The sequence below is a fragment of the Accipiter gentilis genome, chromosome 23 (genome assembly GCF_929443795.1).
Source record: "Accipiter gentilis chromosome 23, bAccGen1.1, whole genome shotgun sequence".
Taxonomy (NCBI): Eukaryota; Metazoa; Chordata; class Aves; order Accipitriformes; family Accipitridae; genus Astur; species Astur gentilis.
In genome coordinates this window covers 24,477,269-24,499,494 of record NC_064902.1, presented here as the reverse complement: position 1 = coordinate 24,499,494, position 22,226 = coordinate 24,477,269, and the positions used below count along the sequence as shown (strand labels likewise).

At 48.4% G+C, this 22,226-nt stretch overlaps 1 protein-coding gene across 4 annotated transcripts in view; it reads left to right on the top strand.

Moving 5' to 3' along the window:
* The window catches only part of SRGAP3 (SLIT-ROBO Rho GTPase activating protein 3), a 182,250-nt gene that overhangs the window by 141,835 nt on the left and 18,189 nt on the right, over positions 1-22,226 (top strand). For 3 of the 4 annotated variants that reach the window (XM_049827128.1, XM_049827127.1, XM_049827130.1), the window contains 8 exons: positions 9,590-9,811; positions 10,338-10,439; positions 10,691-10,888; positions 12,273-12,357; positions 14,888-14,915; positions 18,550-18,652; positions 21,400-21,460; positions 21,873-21,950. In XM_049827128.1, coding sequence (XP_049683085.1) covers positions 9,590-9,811; positions 10,338-10,439; positions 10,691-10,888; positions 12,273-12,357; positions 14,888-14,915; positions 18,550-18,652; positions 21,400-21,460; positions 21,873-21,950 — 877 coding nt within the window. Of the gene's footprint in view, positions 1-9,589; positions 9,812-10,337; positions 10,440-10,690; positions 10,889-12,272; positions 12,358-14,887; positions 14,916-18,549; positions 18,653-20,698; positions 20,730-21,399; positions 21,461-21,872; positions 21,951-22,226 lie in introns of all 4 variants that reach the window. The other variant, XM_049827129.1, reaches the window with a different exon arrangement.

Below are 22,226 nucleotides of genomic sequence, written 5' to 3'. Positions count from 1 at the left end.
GGTGATTAATGATATAGTGGGCTGTCTTTCTGGGACATAGGAGGGGTAATGGGGGGCTCCTGCACACCCTTCATATCAAACACAAATTGTCATGTGCAGTTTTGTGATTTGCACGCAAATCTGAACCGTCAGGACACCGGAGCTGCTAATTTAGCAGCATTTCCCCCCAAATCCCAGATGGCTCAGTGTCATCTATTAGGCACAGCCTTGACATTTCTTGTGCCCTCAGCATCACCACAGAGTAGTGACTTTTATAACAAAGCCGTTCTGCTAATCTCCCGGTCTGGTGAGAAAGAGGGTCCCAGCTGCTCTGGGAGAAGGCAGAGAGTCCTCCCAGGGCTGTGGTTTTAATGAGAAATGTAAAACTTGATCAGAGGAGCTGTGAAGTGGCACAGCACATCTATCCCTCCCTCTGTCTCCAGTGGCCTTTTTGTTTTGTCCTTTAGAAAAGAAGTGAAGAATATAGAGACAGATCAAATTAGGCTTGGACTTAAAGTACACCGTTGTGCCTCTTCCCTCAAAAGAGGCATGTGTTTGTATTAAAATGCCTGGGTTCATCTCTCATTTCTGTCATTAACTGTGTGACCAAGTTAATCTCTTTGGCCACGTATGTGAAGTGGAGATAAAGCTGCTTATCCATCCCTCTGGAGTTCAGTGCGAAATGGCTCAAAAATGTTTTGAAGTGGTCACATGAAAGATACTGCTAGATTTAGCAGAGTAAAATGTAATGGTTGGTGTCAATATGTACTGATCCACCAAAACTTGTTCAGCCTCCTGTAAATCCTTTTGAAACAGCAGCTTGTTTCTCTATGGGTTGGTGTGTTTGCCATATCCGAAACAAACAAGCAAGTAGAGGAGGGGGAATTATGAGGAATTTAATATTACACATTACTGCCAAATTGTTTGGTCCCTAGAAAACTTAGCTGATGACATTGTCATTTTTCACATGGCCAAGTGATACTTAGTCAAGTTAGGAAACAGAAACAGCAGTCAAAATTTTTATGCCAAAAATCTTCAGTTGGCTTTACTTAGCCTGCAGTAAAGCTCTAGGTTTTGCAGCAATGTCAAGAGAGTAGAGGCCAGAAAATATAACATATTTATAAATGCATAATATATCTTTAAAGAAAGTAAAGAAAATATGAGGAAAAAAGGCAACAGAGCAGAGCAGATAAGGAGAACTGTTTGTTTCCAGCTAGCGCTGGGTACTGTGGAGGATTAGGAGTTAGGCTGCTGTTACCTAGTAAGTAAAGTGATTGATGGCAGGCTAGCTGGGATGCTCAGGTTTTACTCCAGGATTTGTCACTTGCTTGGGTGAGGCATGTGGCCCCATGCCATGCCGACAGCCTCAGCGGTGGGACTGGCTGAGCTGGGCTGTTGGATACGGTGGCTGTATTTCATGTGCAGGGTTCAGCCTCCTGAATAAGAGGGAGGCTGAAAGGTGCTGAAGCCACAGACCACTTTATTAGGATCTATTTTGAGGCTTCTCCTGCAGCTCATGTTGTTGTCGTTTCCATCAGTGGCTAATTGCTTGGGCATGTCTGTGCCTGCAGAGCCAGCGCTGGCTGCAGCTTGGCTTTGTGCGGCGCTTTCCCTCTGTGATTGCACGGGGATGTTGCCCTGGCCTGAGTAGCTCTGCCTGATGCCACTGGCTTTAATGAAGAGATACTGATTTATACAAGCAGAGGGTCTCTTTTGGGTGTTTGCTCTGTTTGAAGCAATTTTTCTAGCATAAAGAGCCTTTCAGTTCCACAAAGGCACAGAGGTTCCTCCCATGCTGTCCTTTGAGTGGGCTTTCTGCCATGTAGCAGGCTCCTGCCAGCCCTAAAAGCCAGGTATGTTTTATCATGGAAACTCCATGCAAGGCATCGCTGTCACCGCACCATCACATGGAACAGTATCTGTAACTCAAAACTCACACTCTCCCAGGGAGGAGTGCCTGTACCGCAGGCAGCTTACCATGCTGTGCATCTGCAGCTGGGAGATCTGGCTTCAGGGTATTTCAAATAAAGTCAACAGTGCAGCAATAAAAAGAATAAACAGCTTCCATCAGGAGGAATTAGGCTGTCTCAAGAGGCTCAGTGCTCTTTACTGCACGGCTGCCGTGTCCCTGTTACCCGGTTTCCTGCAGAGGCGACAGTTTGGGAACGCCAGCGGCAGCCTGCAGCACCCAAGCCGGTCAGCATTCCCTGTCGCCGGGGGGGAGCGCTGGGAAACAGAAAATACATGTTTTTAGGAGGTGCCGTCACTCACTTTGCGGACAGCTGTGCGATGAGGAACTAGAGGTGTCACGATGAGGAACTAGAGGTGTCACGCAGCTACCTGAGCGCAAGTGCTTTGCGTTGGGAGGCTGCAGTGGATGCCGGTGACTGTCCGTGACGTACAGTGGCACTCCTGGGCACGCGCAGGGGACGCAAGGCTGGCTGGGGTGCCCGAGTTCCTGTGGTGCCCTGAGTCGGTGAAGAATAAAAACTTCATCTGCCGTGGTTGTGGAGTTAACCCTCGAGCTTTAACGGGGGTGCAACAAAACATGCCTGAGCTTGCAGAGAGCCCCAGGCTGTAGTCCTGGCGTGTGAATTGCCTGGGCACAGCAGAGGTTGTCAGTGGAAACGGGTGATAAAACCAGGAATGTCCATATGCCGTTAAAAGCTTCATGCATTTTCAGAGACTAAACGGAGGAAAAGATTTAGATTTGTATGATCTTTATCAACACAGAGCCTCTGTGGATGAAGAGAAGACGGGAAAGAAGTGCATTTGTTTGATTTCCTTTCAGAAATTTGACAAAATTTTTTCATATACCATTACCCTGGCTTAGTAAACTTATATTACTCTTCTTCTATATGCAGGTTATTAATAATAGCTACCTGTTTGTACACAGGAACTATAAATCATCATACTCTAATAACTAAGCTGTTCTTAGACTACTATATTAAACTGAAAGAATCCAACCAATACATGTTTCTTAAATTTTGCCAGTCGTGGCTTTAATAATATGGCAAAACTACTTTTTTTGCCAAAATTTGCACGTAGTAAACAATTTATTCCTCACATGGATATAGCAGACATTGGAATTGGCTTGCTAAATTAATTAAGCATGTGCTGGTTGCTTTATGATTTAGAAGTGTCACACAGCCTGTAGATTTTACTGCCTGAAGACTATGATCAGTCTTTGTCTGATAGAGCTTGTTAGCTTGGTACAAAAAAGCAACAGTACTTTCCTTTAGGGAAAATAATTTCTTCTTGATGCTGTGGCCTGCTTTTCCCAGTAGCTTGAAAGAATAGCCTCAAGGTCTTAATGTCCTTTAAAAGATTAACTTACCAATGCATTCATCTTAAAAATGAAACAAAACCAAAACATTGCCACCACTCCCCAAACAAACAAAACCCCTGGCCCCCAAAAACCCAAACCAGCGAACAACAAAAAAAAAAACATTAAAAAGCCCTAAGAAAATACACATGAGAGAGAGATGTGCTATAGAGAGACTAAGAAGCAAAATAAAATGTAGGTTAAAAATCCTCCAGAAAGAAACCTACTCCGGGGACCATAGAGTTAATTAACTATAGCTAAATCTGAAAAGGACTGCATAGTATTTGGCTCTGTAATACTTATAGTTAAGGAACCTTTGATTAGAAATAATCAAATCTCATGCTTCAGGGTGTGAGTTGATTAATGCAAGGGTCAGGGAGGATCTTGTCCTTCCCCTGCCATCTCCACACATCGTTCCCTGTTTGGCTAAAAATAAATCAGTTGTTCAGGAGTTTTTATGTCTTGGTTGCTGCCTCAGGCAAATCACTGGACTTGATGGACCAAGACTCTTCCTTTGGAAGAGATATATGGTAACTGTTGAGAACTGCCAGCCAGCCTGTGGTGTGCGTGTGGGACCCTTCACTCCGTTCAGGAAACAGTTTAAAAACATGTAGTTGTAAATGGGTGCAGGAGAAAGCCAGCCTGGTAGCATACATCACATCCACCTGGTGTTACAGCATGGGCTTCCCAATGCCTGGCCTCAGACCACAAAAACCTGATAGTCCCCCGTTTAACATGTTATGACAGCTTACGTGCTCTGTTGTAATGATAGGCGCGGCTTTGCTGTAAGTCAGAAATATGGGAGCTCACGGAAGGAATCCAGGGTGGCTTGGTCCTCCGGTGTTGGACGTGCGGGTGGCCCCCTCGCCCTGCGCGGCCATTCCCTCGTGGTGCCGACGTCTGGAGCATGAGCTGCAGCCGAGCCCCCTTCAGCGTTGTGGGTGTCCCCGGGGGTGATGCCAGCGTTGGCATTTTGTGGGCAGAGGAAGGATTTTGTTGGGCAGTGCTGGGCTGCAGCACACCTCGGCGTGGTGAGGGGACCTGTGTCCTGGCTGCTTTCAGGCTGCCTCAGCACCCTCTCCATTTGGCAGAGGAGCTGGTTTGGATATGCCTCAAATTGCTAAAGCTTAAAAGACTGGGTCATTCTGGGGGATTTTGCTTTTGTATTTAAAATAGCGCACTTTCTAGGGCTGTGCCCACTTTCCAGTGCTGAAAAGTTCAGTGACCCTCAAATCCCCTTGGCACGGTGCCTCCATCACTGCACCTCCTCCTCGTCTCAGCCCTGCTGTGCACCTCAGCATCCCCGATAGCTGGGTGCCGCCCAGCATCAAAATTGCTGGGGAATATTAAGAGTAATATTCATCAAAGGGAGACAGCCCTAGCATTTATTTGCTTCTTCCCGTCTTTCCTGAGCAATTATTTGTGGCTGCTGATGCGTCTCAGCCCTTTCTGCCTTCTCCTGGTGTGGTTTAATTTCCTTTGCTGCCTGGATCCATCTTACAGCGCGCAGAGCCTGTTTGTTGTGGTGGAGTGTTGCTTTTTACAAGCATTTATCGTACTTTGGCTGGAATACCTTTTGTAACAGTGTTTGTTTCATCGCTGTTTTGGTTTTAGGGAAGTGCAGTGAATGCAGGCTACAAAGGTGTGACTGTTTTGTTTTCTGCATATTTAGTACTTAGCAAATAAATGTTCTCCATAAAAACAAATGAGAACAGAAGCAGTTTGTATTCTCTTTGAACATTCCTCCTAAGATCCAAAGATGCTTTCAGGTATGAGTTAGGCTGTCACGTAGTACCCAGCATTGTCACAGCCAAGCGCGAACATTATCCTGGTAAAAACATTATTTCACACTTTGTGACAGACACATCAAATATCTTTTAACTATTTAACCAGCGAGGAAATGAGACAGATGCATCAGTAGTTTGGAAAGCATTTCATTCTCTCTGGAGCCCAGTGCTGTTGCAGCCTCAGCTATGTAAAAACCCTCAGCATTTCTGCAGAGCTTCATCATTCGTATTAAACCCCATCAGGTTCCTCCGGACCCTCCGGTTGCCGTCCTCGCTGCCATCGCCCCTTTTGTGAAGACCATGTCGAACTTGTGGGGCTTGGAGCAGCTGGCCTGGTGCATCGGGGGGAACGGCTGTCAACCTGCCCAAATACACGAGGAGGGCAAACAGAGCAGCAGAGCTGTGCAGGGACATCTGCCCGTTCCTCTGCCTGCCGCTGAGGAGCGACTGCAGGTCACTGCTGGAGTGCGCAGTGCTTTGGGCTCCCATATTTTCCACCCACTGGATGTTGCTTGGTTCTTAAAACATTGCTTGTTTTCCTGTGCTGGTGCAGTTTGGTGCCTCGGCTGTGATCGGTGTCACAGCTTGGTTACTGCCCCGTTGGTTTAGACCATCCCAGGCCTGACTTTCAAAAGAGATCGCCCTCGGCACGGCAGCGTGACCAAGTCCTGGGGAAGAGCTGGCTCTCCTTTAGCTGCCTAGTTGCAGCTGTCCGAGTGAAGACGTTAAGACGCTCGTGCAGGCTTGGCTTTTCTCCTAGCTTTGGGCAAACCTTTTAATATCTCTCTGTTTTCACTCCTGTGTCTAAAATGGGGTTACTGGCACTGGGGTTAATGGCCAGTGGTGGTCTTCTGCACACCCCGACCCCTCCCCTGGTGCAGCTCTTTGGTGGGTGGTAGGAGACACACGTACATATTTGGCTGTTTCCATGGCATTTTGGCCAAAACCAGCTTGCTTGAGCTCTGGGGTGCCAGTTTATTTCTCAAGTTGAACACTGTAATATTTCCACCCCTTGCAGGGGTGTTACCAGACTTAATGAATTAATATACAAAGAGCTTTGAGCTCTCCAGATGAAAGGCGCTGGAGAAGGGCTAAGGATTATTATTTGTGGTTCTAATTTATTTTCCATCAAAGGGATGAGAGGGGTGAGAAAATGCCATTTGTTCTGGAGCTGGAAGCAGGAGTTTGAAGTCTTTTTCTTCTTTCTTTTTCTTTTCCCCTCCCCTTTGTGTGTTTCTCTGGGAATTTTGTGGAAGTCCCTGCTCTGTCTTTTCTTCTCTGGGCACCAGTGTGTGAAGCAGCCGGCACAGTGCTAATCACTAGACACTTCAAGGGCCATAGCAGTTAGGAAAGTGCCTGCCCTGATTTTCAGTAGTAACTGATTTCTGGGCATTGCAAATAACTGCTAGCTTTAGCGCGAGTTCAGCATCAAAGTAAAGGGAAAGTTTCACACGGAATTTTTTCTCAAAAGTATCTCAAAAACATCCTGAGCCACATCTCCTCAGATTCTGTGGCATTCAGCGATTTTCCTTTGTAATAGCTTGGGTTTATATGCTTTGGGAATTCTCACCTCTTGAACAGTGACAGATACTTTCTCTTGGTATTAGTTTTTGTAGTTGAATAGCAGTAATTTCCAAAGGGGTGGGAGAACAACAGCGAGAGGACGGGAGGTACGGTGGGAAACAAGCGCAATCCTGTTTTCAGGGTGCAGAACTGCAGTTGGCTGGTCGTGGCGGGAGAGCAGGTCCTCCTCCGGCGTCGGCACGGGGGTCTCAGCCATGAACTCTGCTCTGCCTGCGTGGCAGCCCCCTCGGCACTGCTTGGCCAGGTCCCCATGCCGAGCCGGGTGGGTGGTGGGGGCCAGGTCCACGCTCATGGTCCAAGCGCGCCGCTTGGCTCTCGCCCCCCGGGGCACCGAGCACCGCTGTTCCCACGGCCGGCCCCACCGGGGCTGCCCGTCCCTGCCTGTGGGGTGCTCGGGGTGCGCCGAAACACGGCTGAGAAGAGCAGGGCAGCTGCGGTACTGCGTCGTCTCAACTTCTCAGTTTCTGTGTGCAACCCTGGAGCGGTCGTACAGGCATTCATGCTAAAATTGTCTCGTGGGAGAGACTTGCAGTGCTAGAATGAGGTTTCGCCACAGGCGCTGAATAGAAATTTGTCCTGATTCCTCATTTTTTGTGCTTCTTGCTGATTCATGAAGGCAGAGCTATACCAGTCCTTAACTGCCCATGTTTTCAACTAATAAGATTAGAAGCTAAATAGAAGTAGGATAAATGGTGGATTATGACTATTCGATAGTTCCTGCAAAAATCCTCATTATCGCATGTGTAGTTTCAGTTCTTTAAAAGACTGGATCGTGTATCTGCGAGTGGGAATTGGCCCGTTGTGGTTTTACTGCTGCTTTTATCACAGACTAAACCAAATACAGCTCTGTGTGTGACGTGATCTGAGCTGAGGGTTGTCTCTTCAGATCGGCAGAAATCACAAGATGACTTCTTTGGTTGGAGCTGCTTGTGGCACCAGCTGAGTTTTCATATTTCACTTCAAGTTTATCAGTACTGATGTTCTGATGCAGAATAATTTTTTGTGCTTTTCTGCATCAGTTCAGTAATGCCTGTGGGCACTGTATTGCTGGAGAAGGTTCTTCCGAAATGGCAGCTCCTAGCAAGGAGTTCTGCTGCTGTGGAGAAGTTGGTCTCATTTTGGGTCATTGAGATTACACTAGCAATCTTTCTACTCATTTTTGTATCTTTTTGTGCCGTGCTGCTCGTCCTGGCAGTGGTTTTGGTGGGGCTACACTGGGGTTGAAGCAAGCTCACCACATGCCTGCCCATGCTGTGCTGGGGTGGTTTTGGTTACAGCTCAGACAGCAAGGACTTCCTACTCATTCTTTAATCTGTGTAGCAGCAAAGTGTCTTAATATCTATGATATGAATTGTCCTGTGGTAGTTTTCACATAATGAGAGTAATTCACTGGCAAGGGTTAGTTTGGTTCTACGTGCCACGGGAGGTATTTCTCACGGGGTCCCTCTGTTTTTCCCATGGAGGCATCCCTATGACCTACAGCCTTCCTGTGCCTGGGTATATCTCTGCAGATCACGGTGCTTGTGTGCAGAGGTACCTGAACAGCCTCAGACTGTGAGTGTACCGCTCTGCTAACCGCCTGTGCCGGCTGGGGTGCGCCGTGCCGTGCCCCGCAGCTGTACCTGTGCTGTGCCAAGAGACAGAAATGAGCGTGCTGGGGACACGTGGTTATGAAATTCCTTACAGAGGATAAAGCCATCATTATCTAACTTTATGTCCTCTATCAGGAACTCCATCCCTCTCTTAGGTCCCGGAAGCAGATGTGCATCAGTTTTGGACTGCAGCCCTTCTGTTTCACCCCACTCTTCTTACAGCCCCACGAGTGTGGCTCAGGCTGATGTGTTGTGCTCCTCCTGCTTCCAGCATCCTCTCTGTCTTTCCTTTCCCCGCAGAAAAACATTTATTGACTTCCAGATTTTGGGTGCTTCTTTGGTGCCCGTCTTTGCCCCCACTCCTGGGGCCCCTGCTCTCAGCAGAGCCAGCCAGGCGGAGCAGAGCCCTGCGGAGGTTTGCATGGTGTCAGGGCTCCTGTTGGGGACGGGGAGGAGGGTTGCTAAGAGTTGCTTTTTGCTCAGCTGTGATGAAGCATTCATAGCAGCAAATCCCTATGCTGTTGCTATACTTAACATGCCAAACTCAATTACATTGAGAAGAGAGTTTAAAAACAGGCTTTTGTCTAATGTACAGTATTTTGGCAGCAATTAGCTCCGAGTTTTATCATTTTCCCCAAGGTGAACATGAGAATGATCAGTTAGGCATGAGAAGCTGCTCCGTCCTGAGAGAGGAAGGCAGTTCCTAGCAAGGGTAAAAGGGTTTGCACATACAGCAGGACATGTTTTTCAATGCCACCTTGCTTAACACCCGTCTGTATTTGGTAACTGTGGGAAATGGTTTCTTTGCGTAAAAAGCGCTTGCAGGGCAGTTCACAAGGCGAGGAGGAAAGCACTGGGGACAAGCAGTAGCCCAGGCCCTCCAGCCACTTCTTATCCCGGGGACCTCTGCAGGGTTATCCCGGTTTTGCCATCCGCAGGGCCCCTATGGTCACGCTGGCCCTGGGGCTGAGCGGGTAGCCAGGGAGAAACGTGCTATTCTTTTCCTCTGTGTCGTCTGAGAAGATCCTGTTCCCTTCCCAGTAAAATGAAGGGTATTAAACCCTGGTGTCATGGTGAGGGTCCAGCACAGGGTCAATGTACTATCTGCCTGTTTGTTCCCTTGTACCTTTTCTCCTTGAGTCCTCTTTCCTTCTTGCCTTTTCACATGGTATTGCAGTATGCTGTTAAATATCCCCTGGTACAATAGGGCTTGTGTTTCTCTGGGACATAAAATGCTTTTTGGGGTGTTTAATGTACACATGACGTTCCAGAACAAGGGTGGGAGTGTTTGTGTGACCAGACCCTTCCTCGGTGTTTCTCAGTGCTGTGATCTGGGATTCCACGCCAGCCTCGCTCGGACATTCAGGACGTACCTGTCTGCCGAGTACAACCTGGAAACCTCCCGCCACGAGGGCCTGGACATCATTGAGAATGCTGTGGACAACCTGGATGCACGGAGCGACAAGCACACCATCATGGACATGTGCAACCAGGTCTTCTGCCCTCCACTGAAGTTCGAGTTCCAGCCTCACATGGGGGATGAGGTAGTGTACTCACCCGAGGGGCTACAGAGGTGCCTCACAGCTTGGCCTGGCCTGACCTGGCTTCCTCCTCTTCTTAACCATCACCGTTAAATTATTTCTGACTCCTTATCCCTCTGTGCTGTCTTCACATGCTGCTATTCTTGTTTCCTTTCTTAATGAGACACTTGGCTCATTAGGGTTCCTCCTTTCAGTCTGCCTCTTGCTCCATATCTCTCCCAATTAGGAAGCCTGTAGTTTGATTCTCAGCTGAACTGCCCAACAGATTTGTAAAGTGGAGCTTTGATTTACCTGCTGTAATTGGAAGACTTCAGAGCGCAGCTTTCAAATGCCGGGTAGAAAATGTCTTGTGCTGGCCTGGGTCCAGGGCACTGCTGATTAGAAACTGGGCAACAGAGCCTCCAGGGAGACTGCGAGGAGCTTGTGGGTGCTGGAGAGAATCATTTAGGTATTTAAATGTGTATGTCTGGTCAGTGCACGACCCACTGAATGCTCTCCTGTCTCTCTTCTGGAACTGCTCCTGTCTCAGGTGTGTCAGGTCAGTGCCCAGCAGCCTGTGCAGACCGAGTTGCTGATGCGGTACCACCAGCTGCAGTCGCGACTAGCCACCCTCAAGATAGAGAATGAAGAGGTAAGAAGTCGCTCTGGGTCTCATGTTTGGCCTTGTAGGCAGCATTGCTGAGCCTTTTGCCCGTTGCGCAGGTTTTCTGGTGTGCTCAGGTGTGGAGTCCTTCCAGCAACTGCTGAGAGCGCCCATTTGACTCCAGCTAGTGCAAGAGCAAGCCCAGTACTTAGGAGCTGCCTGTTGGCCAGTTGTTTTGGCTCAAGATGTGTCACTTTCCCAGTTTGCTTCAAAACTATGCTGTCTTCTATTTCTGATAGGTACGAAAAACTCTGGATGCCACAATGCAGACTTTGCAGGACATGCTGACAGTGGAAGATTTTGATGTTTCAGATGCCTTCCAGCATAGTCGCTCCACTGAGTCGGTCAAATCAGCTGCATCAGAGACCTACATGAGTAAAATAAACATCGCCAAGAGGAGAGCCAACCAGCAGGAAACTGAAATGTTCTATTTTACAGTGAGTCTCATCTCATGCGATACAGGAAACAAAGCATTAATTGCTAGGGCTGAGTCCCATTTTAAGTGCTCATTAGTGAAGAGCAAGAACCAATTCAGTCTCTTCAAGTATTTGTCTTCTGTCTGATTTGGGTTTGGAATGCATTTTTCAGTGGCAGGGCAGTGCATAGGGACTGACAATCCCTATGCCTTGTTCTCCTTTTTGAAGGAACAACTGGAGCAACCAGTTGTGACCAAAAACGTACAGAACTCAGTAGGAGTGGCTCAGAGCAGGGCAGCAGACTCCAGCCAGCCTCGCAGTGTGTCACCATTCAGTGGCTGTTCCTGGAGGCCTTTACAATTTTGAACCATCAGTCAAGCCTTCCTTTTCTGGCCTACATGGCTAAAATCTGCCCTTGGCCCGTGGATGAACTAAACGGTCATTTGCATCTCGTGCAGGGTGTTGGAGGAAGCTGCGACAGCCTGGCTTTGCAGTGCCTCACTGTTGTGTGCGTGCTGGGTAGAGGCAGCTGTGCTGTGTCTCCCCTGCAGCCTTGGTCCAGTACTTCACTTCCAGGCAGATCTAAGGTTCTCTGTTGTAGTCATTGACATGTAAGTAATAAGCCATCAGTTCAGCAGAAGTAGCCCTCATTTAAGCATGGTTAGTAGGCTAAAGTTAATAGCATCTTGTGATATATTACATGTGCATAGAAAAGCTTCTACTTTCTTTTAACTGTATTAGTATTCCAATTCAGGGGGAAAAAAATTGCAGTTTTCATTTTGAGTTGTGCGTGGAGTTTTTTTAATGCTTTTTGCAGGAATTTCATCTTCCCCATTATCTGTCTTTCATTTTCTATCTCTGTCTCCCTCGCTCCTCTTATCTGTAAAATTGCTTGCTCCTGAGTGTTACTGGGTGTCATACAGTCTCACAAGGAAATGAGAAGTTGTGCTGCACAGTTAGTGTTGCCCAGTGCATAAAGCATCTGATGGTCCCTGACCTGGGAAGGTCTTATGCACTGGGAGTTCTCGCTCTGCATCACTTGTTTGCACAAAGGCAAAGCGCCTGTCAGTGGAGGGAAAGCCTCTTTGATTTTCCAGGCTATTCCCAGAAGCCTGACAAAAGAAAGCTTGCTTTGAACTCTTTTCTTTGGACCTCCTTGCGTTCCCAGGCAGGAGGTGCAGCACCAAGGAGACCGGGCTAATAAGATCATCAGGACTGTGGCTGGAGCAGTGAGAAGTGATTAGACTGTGCTCAGCCCTGCGGCGCATCTGACGTCTGGTTTGTTAGAGCCTGTCAGCCTCGCCGAGCCCCCTCCAGCAGCCCCCCGGGCAAAAGTGTACATCAATTATGGACTGTTTTTGCCAAGAGTCTTAACTCACCCTGTTTGTTTTATTTTTAATTCCAGAAATTTAAAGAGTATTTGAATGGCAGTAACCTTATCACGAAGCTCCAGGCTAAACACGACTTGCTGAAGCAGACTCTTGGAGAAGGTGAGTTGCGGGGTTAGGTCCAGGGAGGAACCTCCCGTCGCATGAGACGATTTTAAACCAGGCGTCATCTTTCAGTCTTACCTGCTGTCTGTGTTTTCCTGAGTGACTGATGGCTTCTGTGGTTGGCTGCTACTACTAAGTTTAACCAGTGACATGCAAAATCATAATTTCCTTGGAATATTATTCTTTTCCCATCATTCTTTGGGAGTGGACATGGAGAAATTTGTTTGAATCTTACACTGTGTGCCAAAGCGCTGTGTTACTTCTCCAGCAGCAAAGAGATTCCTACCCACTCCAACCCTCTGCCTTTTTCCTTTCTGTCCCCTTCTTCCCCTCTTAGTGCAGCCCTGAACACATGTATTTTCTTGTCCTTGATGCTGTGCTTCTATGTTACAGATTTGCCAGCAGCAATCTGATTTAATAGGCTCCTTGCCCCCTGGCCATAGGTTTTTGACTTGCTCTAAACCAGAACTGCAAAGTCATCCTCATTCTTAAACTAACTTTTCCATAGCAGGCTTTTATTACCCCAGATAATTTCACAAGTTTGGTTTAGAGCACATACACAGAAACAGGCTTCATACAACAGAGGGGGCAGTAACTTCCAAGGGAGGCAGGAGTGAGTGGCTCCAGGTGGGATCCGCCACTGCTGGAGTAGTGATGTGCAACCATGTCTATGGGAGAAGATTTTAGCTCTTTTAAAGGGTTTTAAAAAATTGCATTATTTCCAGTGTAAAGATGATGGAGATGAGTTATTGTCCTGATTCACCAACGGGAGAGAATGTATTTAGCTTAGAATACACAAATGGTCCATGGTACTGTTTTAACAATACAAAAGTTAAACTCCTCAGAGTTAAAAAAAAAAAATTAAAAATAGTTTTTTGTTGGCTATTTTGCCAAACTTATTTTCTCTGCCAAATTTATTTAGCCTTAAAATCCACCTTCTAGTTAGGTCCTGTGGTATGTTCCACTCAGTGAACAATGAGCCAAGTCAAGGCACAAAATGCAAGCACGAGGAAGGCTGCAAGGGTAGATAGATACATCGGGGTCCATTAACATATTTCTTTTCCCAGGAGTTTCGGTACTCTCTGTAGCTGCCTTAACCCCTTATCACCCTGCATAGCAGGTCGGTGTCAGCCCTTCTGCATCCCCGCTGAGGTCGTCCTGTTCCGCAGCAGCGTGGCAGGGGTTGTGTGAGGCTTGGTGGGTTACAGGGCTCCCCGCTGCTGGGTCTGAGTTCAGGCTTTGATGTAGGCAAGGGGGATGGAGCGTGTGCTTCACAGAAATTGGACCCATCTGAGCTCTTCCCAGAGATCGCAGATCTTGATATGGAAAAGAGCTCTGTTTATTGGATACAGTGCTAAGACTCCTATGGATTGGTGCAAGAAGTGATGAATCTGTTGAAGATTGGTCACCATCCTGGTCTCTCACACAAGAGCTATACCTATGCCATACTTAAGAGGAAGACTGCAGGGTCAGGCATTTTAATTCTCTGGAGTTGTGCAAAAGCAGCCATGGAAGATTTTCGCATGAAAACTTTCTGAATTTCTCCCAGGCTGTGGGATCATCCTGCTTTGTAGGCGTTCAGCAAATATTTAGCCCAGAAATGCCAAATGCTACGTTTCAGCATGAGCTGATTCTCATTAGGAAGAAGTCTGGATTTGCAAAACAGTCGTGTGGAATTCTTTGCTTTTTTAGTGAGGAATTGGCTGCAAGCTTGCTTTCCGCAGGTGCCAAGGGAGAACAGGAAGGAGGCATGTGCAGCCAAATGCTTCCTTTTATGTGTCTTAGAAAAAGGAAGAATAAATCAGCTTTCCTGGCCTTGGGAGAAAGGCACAAACAGCATGTGAAATTAGTTTAGTTTTTTTCAGTGGATTGACAAATACTTTAAGAAATGAACAGATCGTATCAGTGGTGATATGCTGCCATTTATATGAAATCCAAGCACTAAAAATACACGAAGGGAATGAGAATATTGACAGCCAGAATAGAGTCTGCCTGATGGTGATTAGATGGGCTGTTATCTCACAGGAAAAGCCAGGGAACTGAATACTCTGCTGCATTCAGGTGCTATTAGTGGTCCTCCATGAGGCAGCTGGATAATCTCAGCGGCCTCCCCGGGGGCTTCAGCCCTTATCAGACTGCCCCTTTTCTGCTTGGGTTTGGCCAATCCCCAGCTAGTGTAAATGAGCACTTATTGCAGGGGACCTGCAGTGCATCTGGTTATTTACAAGATGGGCTTCATATTGCAAATGAACCTTTAATATCAGTGGGAATTGAAGACGCTTTCCATCTCTTGTGGCCGAGTCTTGGATTTCTAATATGTTTTTTAGTGGTGGGGGCTTGTATAGCAACCAGCTCGGCATCTCCCCAACCTGCGGGGCCCTCGGGCACATTCAGCTGCTTTTTGCCAGAAGCCATTAACTCGGGGCTTACAGAACCAGAAGTGTGTGAGTGCCTGTGTGAATGTGTCTTTACAGCCATTTGGTGGTGACTAATGTGGAGAAATGATGGAAACTTGTGTTTCTTATAGGTGAAAGAGCTGAATGCGGAACAACCAGGTGAGCAGTTTCTTCCACTTCATCTGCTGCTGGAAAGGGCTCGCTCTGGCAGGAGGAGGGTGGCCATGGGAAGGGTTGTTTGCTACTGGTACAGCTTGATGGGGTTGGGATTTAACCATCTTCCAGCTGCCCTGTGCTGGCAGACTGGAGGGCAGGCAATCCCAGGCTCCCCACATCACTGCTCTGCTTCTCAGCTGCATTGCCTGAAGTGGATTAATTAGGCTGATGACAAACAGGCCCTTGTTTTTGCTGCAGTGTAATCTCTGGCTGACTGGCTCTGAAGTGCCTGGAAGTGCTGTGTCAGCACGGTGCAGTGCCTTGTAGCATAGCTGAGGTTGGGTTGTGTTCAGACAGTGCAACGCAAGGGTGTCCGCCCACTCCCCACCATCCCTGTTCATTTGCGGACTTTGATATGTCCCCGAAAGCCTCTCCCAGCTCTGGCTTCTTTGCCTAGGAGTGCAGAGCGTGCCTGTATTCACAGACTTTCATCCCTCCACAGCAGGAGAATAGTGCTAGGGGTGAGTGTAACAGGGAGGAGGCTTTGATCTGTGTCCAGTCCATAAAGCGTCTCCACAGAGCTCTGGTGGCTTGCTATGAGTGTGCTGGTTTTCTGGCAGCAAGACCTGGGCCAGCAAAGCCTCCAAACATCTCCCCAGAACATGTACAACCTCTCCCTGTGTTATCTTTTTACAACCCTGTTTCAGTGTTTAATGAAATTTGCAGTACCAGCAAAAAAAAATCCCATTCCGTGTCAGAAATGCTGAAGCAGATGGTGAAGCCTGGGCTGCCTTTCCAGGCAGGAAAGAGGCTGCCTTAGCAGAGGGCAGCGGGGCAGCAGGGTGCTTTGCTCTCTTGCCTTCTGGCTGGAGGGGGACCGTGCTGCCGGCACCAGGCTGAGAGTGGCGTCAGGGCTGGGCACCCACTGGGGCCGCAGGGCAGGGCAGCGAGATGCCGTCAGGGCAAAGAGGAGCCTTTCCTGCCTCTCACGGGCCAGAGAGCGGGGACTGCACAGTGTATCCCTGCACTGACGCGCTCCAAGGAGCTGCTCTTGCCCACGCTCGAGGTCCCCTTCGGATCAGCCGTCGCGGCGGGGCTGCCCACGCTGCAGTCGCCGGCTGTCCTCGCGGGTCCCAGGAGAGCTGTCCTACAGCACCCTGAGACCCGCCGTGCCCCAGGTGTGTTCGCCAGCAGCCGGTGAGGTGAGCTCCGGTCCTTTGGCTGTGTCAGGCAGGGCTGTCTGCTGAGCTGGTTGAGGAAAGCACACCCAAATGGCTAGGTAGAATCACAGGGAGAATTTGCTCTTGAGTTCTTTGTTTACCAGGAGTGGGTGCCCATGGGGCGGTGGTGTCGCAGGCCAAAACAATCAAAGGAACGAATAACAGCCTCCTACATGAGGGATGATGGCACAACTCCCTGCTGCTTCTGTTTGCTTTTCTTCCAGCAGTTGCTTTTGCTTCACAAAGGAAAACAAACAAGAGGCAATCTCCTCCTTGTGTGAGGCAGTGCTGTAAGTGTAGGCTGAACAACCTTCCCACCAGATAGAGCCGGAGGCCAGGCAGTCCTGGCCTCCTTGCTCCAGGGCATCAGCCGGGGAGAGGAGATTACATGGCAGCAAACAGCGCTGGGTCTCCAGTCTGCAGCACAGGGCTGCTCAGCTGAGAGTCAGGCGGGCACTTGAATGGACAGCAGTCATTCCTGCTCCTCAGTTACCAGTTGAAGGAGCGGCTGGAAGTTACAGGAGTCAAATTGCTTAATTAAAGGCATCTGATTTAGGAACCAGTGGATCACAACTGTCACCTTTGCATTGTAGCTCTGTGTAAATTGTACGTGTCCATGTGACTCTGCTCTGTGAGAACTTCTGCATGAAGGCTCCTAGCACTCATTTTTGTTTGCAGTCATGATCTCTCCTCTACAGACATCAATATAGCCTGGAGGTAGTGGACAGACCAGAAATCGGTCAGACATTTTATGCTATTTTTCTCCCTTTTCTAGATGTTAGGCACTTCAGTCTTAATGTCCTTCATTATCAGAAGAAGAAATCAAAATGCAAATAGTGTTAATGAAAGCAGCCCTCCAAAGTCCTGATCACTGCACTAAAATAAGTCACACGTTTCCATGGCCTCATTTCCAGAAGCAATAGGTGTCTGTTAGCCTTGTTGAAGTTAACAAGGGTCTTCAAGGTCTGTTCCCCGTGACTGATGAGGACCCTCAGTCATTAGCTAGTAAGGGCAGGGTCACACCACTTCCTAATGCGCATGCCTACCTTTTTCGTTCTTACAGAGATGCTGGTGGGTTTGCCTGGGCTCACCTTTCTGTTTGATGGTTTGAATCTTGGGAATGCCTGCCAGAAAGATGAAAAAGACCATTCTCATCCCTGTGGATGTCTCCCAAACAGAAGTTAGCTACAGCGAGGTGGAGGTGTTCCCACTTTCCTCTTCCTGCCCATCTATGAGCAGAATGAGGTCCATTTAGGAATAAACAGGAATACCCCAGTGTTTTCCAGGGGTAGCTGTGGTTTATTTTGGATGTATCAAGGAATCAGTTGAACTCTTCAGCTGCTCTTGGTGCTTTTTCTGGCTGACAGTGCTGAGCTGGTGGAAGTAGGAGGCAGGTGTTAAAAATCCTGCTGAGCACCAATGCCTTTGTTTTACTTATAAAATGTCATCCCTGGTACTAGCACTAACACTGAGCAGCAATTTTGATATTTGGCATCTCGGAGAGGGAGAATTGTATCTGCAGATCGTGGGTACCGATGACAGTTGTGACCAGCTGTGTTTAGCAGCTTTATTACTCTCTGGCTTGAATGAAGCGAGTTCTGCATGAAGAGAATTCCTGATCATCCATCGTTCATTCAAGCTGTGGTTGTTGGTATAGTTACTGCTCTGTCACTAATTTCTGGAGATGACTTGTTTTTTACAGTAGGAACCTAGGGACTCTTCAGGAGGGCTGTAGCAACAGCTAGTTAGATTGCTGTATGTGGCTGCAGCTGAGGTTAGACTCTGATAGGGAAACACTGGAAGATTATGGGGATAGAAAGTAATGGGTATGTTGGCTTATTGCTATTAAATGTTTCTATTATCAAGATTAATTTCAGTTTATTACTTAAAGGCTGCAGTCTCGACCTTGACTTGAAATTATGTGTACAGTGTATAGCAAACAGTTCTGATTTTGCTCTGGGCTGCCTACATGTTAGCTCTGCTGCCCATTCAGATGCCTGCCAGCTGCACCCGCGCTCAGCCTGGTCTTTGGGACCTGCAGAAGTGAGGCCATTGCAGCACTGGCTTCAAAATGAGTTAGCTGAGTTAGTGCTAGGGTAGCCCGCCCCAGGCTGCTGGAAAGGGCTTCAGAGAGGGCACATCCCCAGGAGCTGCGGGCACTGTGCACGGTGTGGAGGTGTGGAGCTGAGCTCTTTGCAGGTCCCCCGGCTGCCGGTGGAGCGGTGCCTGGCGGGGGGATGCAGCAGGGGGAATGCTGAAGAGCGAGCGGCTGCAGAGTGCATGGAGCCGCATGTCGAGTCCTCACAGAGGGATTTTTCTGTTTATTTCTTACTCTCGGTCATAACCTTTGAGATCGCACCCTGTCATTGCATTTATGTTGGTGTTTTGTTGATTTATTTTGTTCCATTTTCTCCCAGGCCCCCATGTCTTCCCCCTAAGCCACAGAAAATGAGGAGACCTAGGCCTCTCTCAGTCTATAATCATAAACTCTTTAACGGCAATATGGAAACGTTCATTAAGGTACTCGCTGGCTGACAGTAAGAGTTTATGAACGCTGTGAATGTAATGGTGGCTTTCCTGTCCTAACTGCTGGCTGCTTTCCTTCCTCGGCGGGGTCTCTCAGGTCCGCCCTGCACCCAGTTGACGTGGCCAGCACGTGCTTTGCCTCCGTGACGATTTCTCTCCGTAGCTGTCCTCACCCCTCGCGCATTCCTTGTGTTGCCCATCCTGTGGCCACCTGCGTGCCCCGGGGCGAGGGTAGCAGCAACGACCCTCGTGGCTGGTGGCCGGCGGCCGTGCTGGCCGGCGGCGCGGCGCGAGGTGCCCTTGGCCGAGTGTCCCTGTTGTCAGGCGCTGCTTCCACCTGTCCTGTGGAGGAAGATCAGACAGCAAGGGCAACCCAGCCCAGCGCTCTCAAGGATCAACAGATCCCCCCGCCTTCCCTTTTTCAGCACATTTTTGGTGGCCGTCTTCCCCCGTGGCTGAGGAAGAAGATAAAATGACTCATAAGTGCCCAGAAAGTGTCTCCCAGTTGTAAGGACTGGCAGCCTTGAATTGAAATACCGTGTGTATGGGTGGCTGCGTGGGAGGCTAAACGAGCTATCCTCATCCTTAAACAAAATATATTAATAATAACCAGCCCAGCTGGCTCATCTCGGTGCCAGCTGCTGGTAGGTGGCTGAGGCCCTCTCATACAGCTTGGTACCTCCTGGGAGTCGGAAGGCCGCTTCCCGCAGCCCGAAGAGGAGGGTAACTCGCAGGGAGGACAGGCGAGAGCCCTGTCAGTGTGAAGCCGTAAGCCTCTCCCGTGGGAGGCCATTGCCTCTGAAGGCACCAGGAGAGGAGACGCTGCAGCTTGAATGCTGACTGTGACCCATGCCGGTGCCCATCTGCGCTCGGCCGGGGCCCCGGGCTCAGCTTCCAGCGCTGGAGCAAAGCGATTCCCAAATGGCTGCTGAGTGGTCTCCTCCAAACCGTCGCTGATAACATGCAGCGTGCGGCCTTCATAAATGTGGGCCGAAGTATTTTCTTCACTTAAGCTGGGGTGAACTCAGAAGAACTCAATTATTACCGGTACAGTCCCAATGGAAGGGGGCATTTGGCCCTGCTCGTCCCGGGAAATTACCCAGAAGGAGAGATCTGATGAGAAAAATGAAGAGATGTGGATGTGGGATTTGTCCCAAAGGATACCTCTAGCTATCTAGCTGCTGATCCTCCAAAATCCAGCACGTTGCTATTGCCTGGCTGCTGGAAGGATTTCCCAAGGAAGCGATGCTGTTCCAGTTGCTCAGAGAGTTTAATCCTGCAGTGAAGAAAGCTTTAGTGAAAATACCGTAGGAAGCAGTAACGACAAACTGTTGGATTAGGTAAACTAATAGGCATTGTCCAGCTCCGATTTATTATTCTCTTAGGCTCTTTTAGTGCAACCATAAGCCTAAGAGCAGTTTATAAACAGTTCACTGTCACAAGTAACGTACAGGCCTGACTGACAAAGCCGGTAATCTCTTTAATACTTGTAATTATTCCTTACTTAAACTGATTTTTAAAAAAGTAATGCTCATTAAAGCCCAGCCTGTTCAGCACTGCGGAGGAGGAATTATCTGCGGTGAAAATCTCTCTGAGCGGATGGGCGTCCTGTGCCAGCGGAGAGTCCTCGTGGGACGGTGCCGTGCTGCCGGCGTTGTCCTCGAGGCCGAGGACCGCGCGCCGCCATGGGGAACGTGCGGCCAGCTGCTTGGTGCCCCCGTGCCGGGGCGGCTCTCCCCGGAGCTTCGCCTGCGCCCGGGCAGGGGCCATCCCTGTCCTCTGGCTCCTGCAAGTGCCGCAGGTTCAGGGAGGGAAGAAATCTGAGAGGCTCTTTCTGCCGGTCGCTGAGGCTCGGGTGCAGCGTGCCAAACGGGGTTTGGGAGGGAGGGTGGACAGCCTGAAGGCCTGGGTTGGACCTTGCTAAGCTGCCATTGCATTTGAGCGTTCATGGCCTCCGAAAGAGATGCTTACCTCTAACTGAACTTATCCTTGCTTAATCTTTTCTTTTTTTCCCGCTCTGCTGCTTTTTTGTGTTCTCAGAGGAAGGAGGAATGCGCGAACCAGAAATCAGGTATTTACTAGAGGCCCATCTATGAGGCGGAGTAAATTAACCAGAGAGATGCAACAGTACTCTACTGGAAAAAAACAACCAGTTTTCCCCTAAGGAAAATAAATGTCTACTTAGGCAGTCAGCTCACATTGCCCCTTGAGCTCCTTCCACGAGGGGTCTGGAGAGAAGCAGCTTTGAAACAAAAGCCAAAACCATTGCAGGTTCAGATACAGGTAGTTCATTTTATATGCTGTGGTCTTTTGGTTTTTTTTTTCTTAGCATCTACTGACAATGGCTCTTTCTTTAGGTGGAAGTATTGTTGTAAGCTCTGTTACTGGAAGCTTATTTCATCAGACAGGTATAGCACAAGTTTTATTTCAGCTCAGCATTACACCTTTGAAATGGAATAGCTATGATCCTGTTGCATCGGTCCCCAGTCTCAACCAGATAGCGAGCAGCAGTCTTTCACACACTTTAGTGAAAGCTTTTTTGTGCATAATTGACTGCACGTAGCATACTCAGCACTTTTTGATGGCTTGATGTGTGTAACACCTCCTTTTCTTGCCTGTTCTCTTACTAAATTCAATGGCACTGATTTTCCAACCTCTGTTTTTGCAATCTTTAATGCATTTCCTGTGCCTTGTTATCAATAAACCAGTAATTATTTACTTTTTCCTTTCCTTTCATGAAGGATTCAGGACAGGCTATTCCACTTGTAGTAGAAAGCTGCATTCGTTACATCAATTTGTACGGTAAGTTGATTCAGTAATATCAACAGAAACTTTCTGCAAAGGAAATTAAGTAGTTGTAATTAGTAGTGAAATATAGTAGAGATGCCCACTGCCCTTCCTACATGGGCTCAGGTTATAATTACAATGGCATTGGCCGTGATGTAGCATTGGATGACTGGCAAATATTTAGGTCTTGTTAGCACCTACGCAGGCTAAATTGTTTGCTCAGGCCCCAGGCCAACGGGAGCCCTTTCAACACTTTGATCTGGGGGGCCTTGATTGGAGAATATGAGCAGAAATGAATCATAGCAGCCTCTCCCCTTCTTGCTCTGAGCCTTTCCGGGTGCACAGACTCCTAGTTTCTGCTGTTCTTTACCAGAAAATACCATGTAACAGTTACAGAAATCCTTTCTAAAACTTTGTTCTTTTCCAGGCCTTCAGCAGCAGGGCATTTTCAGAGTCCCTGGCTCCCAGGTGGAAGTCAACGACATCAAGAATTCGTTTGAGAGAGGTGTGTTGCCAGGGTGTGCAGCTACAGCTGGGACACCGTGTCTGAGCAGAGATTGTTGGTGGGAGTTTCAGTGTGTGCTGGATGCATTAGACATTGTGTAAAGCCTGTGCTAAAGGTCTTTCTGCTACGAGACACGAGGAGGTTTTATCTATCTCCTTCTAGGTATCTTAGTATTGTATCTCCAGCAATAGCAAAGAGTCACTTAGGGAAGGAGCATGAGAAGGAGGGGTAGGTGCAGAGGTATTTTCCACAGTCATTAATTAAAAACATGAAAGC